This window comes from Plectropomus leopardus, chromosome 7 (assembly GCF_008729295.1).
Source record: "Plectropomus leopardus isolate mb chromosome 7, YSFRI_Pleo_2.0, whole genome shotgun sequence".
Taxonomy (NCBI): domain Eukaryota; kingdom Metazoa; phylum Chordata; class Actinopteri; order Perciformes; family Serranidae; genus Plectropomus; species Plectropomus leopardus.
Genome location: NC_056469.1, coordinates 4545084 through 4553783, shown reverse-complemented (window position 1 = coordinate 4553783; position 8700 = coordinate 4545084). Strand labels below are relative to the sequence as shown.

The 8700-nt window shown below is 41.4% G+C and overlaps 1 protein-coding gene across 1 annotated transcript; it reads right to left on the bottom strand.

Annotated features, from left to right (window-relative positions):
* Positions 1 to 3167: 3167 nt before the first annotated feature.
* Positions 3168 to 4899, bottom strand: si:ch211-198c19.1 (uncharacterized protein LOC100151013 homolog). Its single transcript, XM_042490771.1, has 2 exons — positions 4522 to 4899; positions 3168 to 4002 (listed from the first exon to the last, which is right to left on the bottom strand). Exon 2 carries the CDS (start codon positions 3989 to 3991, stop codon positions 3458 to 3460), a length of 534 nt encoding a protein of 177 aa, XP_042346705.1. The 5' UTR covers positions 3992 to 4002; positions 4522 to 4899; the 3' UTR covers positions 3168 to 3457.
* Between the last annotated feature and the right edge of the window lie 3801 nt (positions 4900 to 8700).

Sequence of the window (8700 nt, the reverse complement as noted above, 5' to 3'; positions counted from 1 at the left end):
ATTATGTGAATGTGAACAAACTACAGTAATGTGCAAGATGTGTTACACGGTGATGGCAGCACCACAAAGCTTTCATTGTTTTTCAGTTCACTTGTATTAAAAGTTAAAGGACATCCAGTGTAAAAATAAACACCAGAGTTAATGTTCAATAACTGCATTATGTTTTTAAAGGCCAATGAGTAATATGTTAAATAATCGTTAAATAATCGTGATTTCAATATCAATCAAAACAATTGTGATTAGAATTTTTGCCATAATTGAGCAGCCCTATTTTAGGTATTGTTCCGGTCAGGTGTTTGCGCTCCAGGATGCTGCTACCATCAACAGATGCACATGGTTTAATGATGCAGCACGTACTTATGTTTACACAAAATGAGCACATGGCAACCAATGCAGACCATAACAGATGCTTAGAATTAGGCAAAATACACATATGATAAGGTGTCGACCCCTCACATCCAAATTGGAGGCGAACTCCAGGCATCAAAGTCAGTTGTTCGTGGGACCCATCCCACCGGCCCTCCTGCCTGCCCTATTAGTGTGCTCCTTATATTACTTCCTTAAATTAGTCACTGGCAGCGTTATTACCTGATGCCTTCTTGCGTGTTTCACATGCACATGACCAGTTCTATCTGGCCGCATTCTTGAGTGACATTGCCTGTGGGTGTTGCATGTGGATGTGCCTGGAGCCATCCGTCAGTGTATAAAAACAACTTCAACAGTTCTGTCCGGTTGTGCTCTCATCTGACGCCGTCCAGCTGCGTGACAGAGCGGATGTATTTAAGGAGTCTGGAATGAGAATGGACTGTGTGGACCAACATGGCAATCTTAAACCCTACATGCCATCGGGCATTGCAGCCAACCAAAAATCAATATCAATTCAATGGTGTCATTTAAACATTGCAAAAGCAAAGGATTATCGACGTTGGTACAATATCAATTAGCCTTGAATATTTAACCTCAACAAAAATGAGGATTCAGATGGAAATTTCAACACTTAGTCACCTTGCTATTTCATATAATGAAATTTTATGTATAAGGCAATAATAAATAATCATACTTCTCTTATGTATATCAGATCAAAAGAATAAACAGAAATAGACAGAGCATTGGAGGCCTAATATGGTACAATGAAAGTTGCTCATGAAGCCAAAGTTCCACTGCTGTGTGTAAAATTACCCAGATGACTGGAACTGCTTTAACACTGTGTGGTCAATATGCAAATTTGTGCTGTCCACGCAGACACAGGGACGTCCGGCCATCAGTTGGTGTATAATAATTACGTCCGTTCATGTTCTCACCTGACATCGTCTAGCATCGTTTCATGTGGATACAAAAGGTGGCTCTTGGGATCTTATGCCAAAAAACACTCTGAAAAAGTGAGGATATTTTATGAGTTCAGAATGACAACAGGCTGCACCAGCACAAAATGGAACCAGCTGTATATTTTGGCTTCATTTTTGTGCAGTGGTGGTAGGTGGAGAGACACTGTCCATCTGTGTACACAATCTGCTTAAGACATGTCTGCGGCCCCGTGGTTTGCACACGTTACACATCGCTGCTATCGGGCACAAATGTTCTATCTCCAAAATAGTTATTTCTTTGTAATTAGAGAAAATGCTGTGTTTTTAAAAGGATCCAGTGGAGATAGGTTTAGTCACAAGCTTTTTAAAATACATTTAATTGGTTGAGAATTGGTAATGACCACTGATCGACCAATTGAATTAATTTGTGATTTAAAAAAAAGAGAAAAAAAAAAAGAAAATACTGAAATATGGAGATACAAGGTTTGGCCCAACAATGACGACATGTAACTCTGACCTGTAAAACCAACCTGTATTTGTCATGTCCACTGATAACCACAGCTGTAGCCACATTAACCAGGACTGAAATCTTGTATGAACACAACAGATCCATGTTGAGTTTGACCATATCAACAGTAAGTTCAGTTAAGGTTTTGAGGCCTCTGTGGGTAGTATAACAAAATCAGACATTGTGCTCCACATCTTTCTGTACAATGAGAGGACCCTATAAATCTCTCTTATCTGCTAATATTGCTCCTGCTTGTTCACGGGCCCTTTCAGGAGCCCTGTTATATTTTCAGTGGGAGTATCAAATCAAATCTGAATTCAACTTGTGAGCACACAGCGATCCAAATGGTGTCCTCCCATTGGCAACAGAGGGGAGCCGAAGATGAATGAGGCCTTTCTGTGGGTTTTGAGGACTGCAGGCATGAAGGTGCTTTGTCATCATAATATTGAAAGTGAGTTTTGCAAGAGTTTGTGCCTTTTGGCCCTGAAGGTGTGTGCTGCCTTGTTTCACAACTCATTAGAGTCAACATTTTGATTGACTGCCTGCTATTCAAGCTGATATTGGAGTTCATACAAATTTCTAAAGCTCAGTGGAACTTTCATATTTAGAGTTTTTATATTTATGCTGGTACTTTTTGACCTAGACAGTAAGGTCATAGAATTTAAAATCCTCAGAAGGATGTAGCGCTGAACAATAAACTCCTATTTCTTGTCCGTAGCCTCATTAATCATTTTTATTTTCTGCACTTTTCTCATTTAATTCATTAAAACTGCATGCTGTTTCCTCGCCCTGTGATCTGTACAGAGAAAGCAGAGTCATGCCTAACGTCTAAGTCTCTCCACATAATTTGTCTATTTTAGTTTCATTTTTGCTACTCATATACTCAGTTTTGATTGGTCAGGTGGCATTTGATAAGTACGTTATAGCCTAATGAAGAATGAGTTGTGCTGATATCGAAAAAAAAATCTAAAAATACAGGTAAATACAGTGGCCCTGGGAGCTCAGTGCACTGCAAATTGAGAAAGCGCTTGGACAGACAAAAGGAGAGCTTTTGTCTGTTATTGTATGTTATTTATATGTAGCATATCTGCCCACACACACAAAAATCAACAAAAAATGACCACAAAATCAAGGGAAAATGACAAAATAAGCACAATCTCAGCAAGTCTACAGTATCAACCAGTAGGACGCTCCACTTCAGAAATGCTTGCAGACGCTCCCGGTGGGATATAGAGCCGCATGGAGGGCGGCACAAAACAGTGTGGCAGACGTAATGTCATCAACACGCTGGTGGTGGAATCAAGGCAAAAGATAAACAGTCTTTGCACACACTCGATCACACACACACGCAAATGTGTCAATCATTAAAAAATATTTTTATTTTCTTGGTCAAAGAAACAAAGCATTCCTTACTGTATACTCTACAAGCAGGCAGGCTGTGCACGATTACTTTTCTAATTCAGACTCAAGAGTTAAATTAGCTCATCAAAGACGTCTGGCACTTTTTTTTTGACTACAAAGAAAAGCAGCAGCCAAATTTGTCAGTCAAGCTTGTTTAAAACACATTTGTAGTTTCATCACATCTTTTCGGAAGAATCACAGAGCTATTAAAGTTGTCACAGAGAGATTTTACATCAGGAGTACATCACATTTCTATGCTAATGTGGGCTGCTGGCTGTCGGAGAGAGGCAAGAAGATTGGGCCCAATTATGTACGTCTCCTTTTCCTCATAATGTGCAGATGCGTAGATTTGGTCAATGTGTTCATTGTTGTTGTTGTATCTCACCAAAACTCTGTCCTTGTTGCTGTCAGGGTCACTACGGTTGTAATACTTCCTGACTTCGTACGGCAGGTCCTCAGCATGACGATAGTGGAGGTTTCCAATGGTGAAGTACGTGTATTGCTTTCTGTCCTTTATCACTGGAAGCAGATGCGCGAAGTTCAGAAACTTGTGAAATCCAAACTCTTCTTTAGTGGGGTCACACAGAGCCAGCATGTTGTTGTCCAGGCAGTCCTGAACGTACCACACCAGCAACTTGAGGCCGTGGCGAGGCGGCGGTTGACCGAAGCCGCTGTCCTGCAGCTGTTGGACTGAGTCTAGAGTTTTCAGAGCTGATGTCAGAACCAGCGAGAGCAACGCCAAATGAAACAAGAGGTGCATCTCTTTGCCATGCGCCATGTTGAGGTTATCTGTGAAAAAAGACGCATCACAACCTGATGAAAGGATTCACTGTACATGGTGTATGCAGTTTTTTTCCTGGTTTGTTCCTTGTAGTAATTATTTACCTTTAGTAGCTGCACATGTTGCTGATTTGACGTCGCAAAAGTCAATGTTTGGTCAGTGGTAAGAAACCTTTTTATGAATTCACATGTTGAATATCAAGTTTTGATCACTTGTAAAGTGTAATTTGGCATTAATGTTAACTGCTGTCCATGTAGTGACCTAAGTTAAATACAAAAATATGATACATAATATATAAAAAATAAAATGATATAAAAATACAAATAAACTGGAAACAGCTATCAGCCTCTTTCAAACACAGATGCAACCCATCTTCTGTGTAGCTTATGTTCCCACTTTACGACATCAAAGCACATGAGCACATCAAAGTCATAAGAATGACTTCCAAACTAAGAAACTATGACCTTTTGACATCACATGAATGCAGCATAACTACAGCAAATACAGTGTATCTTTTCACAACTTACCTCTTAGTTTGCAGTTAAAGGATTAAGTTTCTCTGGAACAGTCGCCTCCAAATGTGCCTGTAACTCCAGCTTCAGTCCATACGTTGTGCAGCAGATGAAAGCTGCTGGGTTCTGTGGTAAACTTGTTGCTGTCTTGTGTGCGCAGGATGAAAGCAGCATGCCTGTTTTTTTGACCCGAGGTATCTCATTCTCTATTTGTGCTGAAAGAGGAAGTGCAGTAATTGCTGCACAGCTGCAGAAAGTCAGGTTTATATTTAGCCCATTTAAGCCTCTGCTTGAAATAACCAGGGGAGTTATGGTGATAGTTGCAAGGTATTAAACAACAAGTTACATGTGAAAAGACAGAATATTGGCCATTTTGCATGTTGTTTTCAAACCGTGGCACTGTGCTTGTGACAGAGGGGCTACAGCACATCAGGATCTAGAATCAAATAACTTGTGGTCGAGAGTACAAATGGGGAAGTTTTTAACTTCTGCTTCCACTCACACCTGTGAATAACATGATGTCAAATAAAGCTGAACACAGTAGCTCTGCATGAACAAAGATGAGTAGCAAAAGCACATAAGTCAAGTCAGACCAGCGTTCTTGTCTGTTGACAAATGTTCTTTAATGTAAAGTTGAGTCATCTGCTGGTGTGGTCAGAAGTTCATCAGACTTCTGCAGAAATAAACACTTGGAAAAATTCATGTGCAAGACCTGTGCAAGAAAGGGTTTCCAAGTAACTGTAGATCAGACAGGCTTGCAGAGTGGTCAACAACAACACCTTACAAACCTCCACAATGCATGGTGCAGCGCTGCATGTCAAACAAGCAGATTCTTGATATAATTTCCTGCGTAATGACAGGTACACACTAAATTAAGCCAACATGATCTCATCCCAAGTAATCACATGTTGTCACTGGACTTCAGAGTCTACATATTATGCTCCAGGTATCCTTCTGATCCCGGATTTCCACCGGTTGCATGTGCGTTGCATTACGGCTCGGCTGCGGTTTTGCTGTGTGTTCTGTCATCCGTCAATCCCCGCCGGTTGCATTTTGAGTCCGGCACGGTGCAGCACTGCCGGTCAGCTGGAGTGGTGAGACTGAGGAGTTCCCACAGTAATTACAGAATCATGCGCACTATATCGGTACAGAAGAAGTAATAACTCCATTCACTCCATGGATTAATTATGGTGATGTCGATCCACTCCCATAACTCCCAACAAGTTGCTCCACGCCATTTCATTTCAATGGTGGTCCTTATAAAAGGATGTGTGGTGTCATAAATCATTTCGTGGTTTTCCACCTCCATAATTAGCTTCTCCTCGTCTGCGTTGCTGGTAGTGACCTCCGAAAACCTCTGACCTGCTAATACAGGCCTGGATCCGCTCATATTGATGTTTTGTTGATGTAGTTAAGTGAAATGCGATCAAATGTAAACATAGAGTGTTTTATTCTGAAAAACAACTGGATGTTTTAATGTTGTATCTCTGTCCGATTTCCTGTCTGCTCTGTGTTAAATTCGGCTGAATTTATGTGCGGAGTGCTCCGGCATCTGGCAAAAATAGAAGGCTTGCATATCTGATCTGCAAGTGTCCGGACTACTGGAACTGAGACGAAGTCGTTCCGCAGCGCAGCGGAGCCAGTGGAAATCACACATAGGCTATAGTGCAATCTATTTGCTCTGTCTGCTGTGATGGAGCAGAGTCAGACTGCACATGGATCTGGTGGAAATTAGTGGTGAGTCTGCTATTTACATTCCAGGTTGCCATTACCATGATAACAAGCATTTGGTGGGATGACACTGCATGTGGTTATGTTTAGGCAACAAAAGCACCTGGCAACCAACGGCGGGACACATGCTGCCTTGATTGGTTGGGATTAGGTGGCAAACTCAAGAATGGTTAGGATTAAGGGGAAGAAGCACACGGTAATATGAAGAAAATGACTGAACATTCAGATGGGAAGCAACCACTGTACTCCTGCATGGAAGTCTAGGGTTTGTTGGACCCGTCCACTGCCCTTGCAATCCTTATATTATGTCGATAACGGCAGCGTTTCAACACAATGCTGTCCTACTATCATGTGGATGTTACAGGTTCTGTCCTGCCTCGTTCTAAAGTAAAACCACCAATTTGATCATCAGGTTTCCGTGGCAGGTGCTGTCCACCCTCGCTGCAGCGTATAACAACACCTTGACCAGTTCTGTCCTACTGTGCTCTCAGCTGATGCAGCAGCGTATCATGCGAACGTTAAAGGTGGCTTTGGGGTTGGGATTGTAAGCCAAGAGTTGTGGTGTTTTTTTTTACGATTTTGTAATGAGAATGGGCTGGCCAAACACAATTACAACATCTGCCCCCACATATTCATTTTCTATTTTTGAAGCTGAACTTTTGTTAGTGTGTCTATATTGTCAGTCAGTCAGTCAGTCAGTCATTTTCTGTAACCGCTTGTCCTTGTAAGGGTCGCGGGGGGCTGGAGCCAATCCCAGCTGTCATTGGGCGGAAGGCGGGGTACACCCTGGACAGGTCACCAGACTATCGCAGGGCCGTGTCTATATTGTTGAGTGATAAATTGCACCACAATAGGAGTGTATAGTATACTCTGGGCACAGACGGAGCAGCAGAACACCTGGTGTTACCTAAGCTTTAATGTTATATCTATAAATCCTTAAAAGTGTAAGAGAAACAGCCACACCAGTGCACATTCTGGAGTACAAAAAGACATATGTCATTTTGTATACCATTTAATCTGTAGAAGTCAGTGCAGCAATGCTCTTCCTTCAAACAAGATCTATTATATGGGCTTTGAGGGTTTGTGGTTTGCTGTTGTAAGTCTGGCAGAGCTCATCAGGGTGAGTTTGTACAGAGTCCAAAACTGTGTCCCATTTCAGGGTCTCCTTTGAAAGACACAACATTCAATGGCGTAGATCTGAGGCTAATGGCTGCACCTCTTCCCCAAATAAGATGTCATTCCCAGGTCCTCAGTGTGGCCCCACAGAGGCTGTGCTTGTCATTTACAGCAGGGCAGGAGGATGCAGAGCTAGTGACAAAAGAAAAGTGGCACCTGGCTGTGGAGACATGCAGGGGAATCCCATATGTAATAAGAGAATTAAAAGAATTGTGATGCGTTTAATACAGATAAAAAATGTTCAACTTTTGTACAGTAATAACAATCTGAACAGCTTTGTGCTGAGCGACTAAAAAACACACAGCTGCGAGGATCAGCAGAGATAAATAGCCCAATCACATCTTGTGGAGAACTTTGAGTGGTCACCAAAGGCATTCTCCTGGGAAATACATGAGAGTGACGCATCCATCTCTAGATAATCCTCTTTGCCCACAGCCATTACAGTGCGAGTGTAGCACACTTTTCTTTTCCTGTTGTTGTGCTGACAGTTTGCATTCAGTCAACCAGCAGACTGACACTACAGCCACACTTACACATTACTGTTTTTACATGTATAACTATAGATACATTTACGCCTAATGTCCACAATCCTAGGATTTGTGAATTTGCTTCCCCATTTGGTCTTATCAGTCACTACATATCAAGCCAAAACATTGAAGCCAGATCCATATACCTTTTGTGATTTTATCCATCTCTCCAATTGCCATAGCTCCCTAACCAACATGTCCTCATCCCAAGTCGCACTGCTTTGCGGTGGATTTCCATGTCTAGGTATCTTTCTGTGTCTGCGGTTTATGTTCTGGGATGCAGCTACCGTGATGACAACACAAGCACATGGTGGGATGATGTGGCACGTGGTTATGTTTAGACAACACAAGCACATGGCAACCAACACACATATTGGCACATCAAACGTCAAAGCTATTTTATGAATTCATAATGAGAACTGGCTACCCTATTATTTTTTTTAATATATACTTTGTATGACTCCCATTCTGTTAACTGCCACCTTATACTCGTGACACTTTCAGTATCAGTTTACATGTATTTGCTTTTTTTTTTCATTGATAATGTTTGTTAAAACTGGAATGAATACACTTATATTCTTATTTATGATGGGTTGAGACTGCTCCAAAAAGCTTCCATCCATAGATTACATTGTGATAGATTCTTTTGTAAATCTACCCCACATTTATATGATCAAGAATTACAGATTGGGACTTTAAAATACAAACATGGTATTTTCTCTTCTACCTGACAATAACAGCTACTGCAAAACAAGGGCCA

Bases quoted from the DNA above. Each gene is read 5' to 3' on its own strand.
- si:ch211-198c19.1 (XM_042490771.1), bottom strand. From the start codon at position 3,991: ATGGCGCATGGCAAAGAGATGCACCTCTTGTTTCATTTGGCGTTGCTC.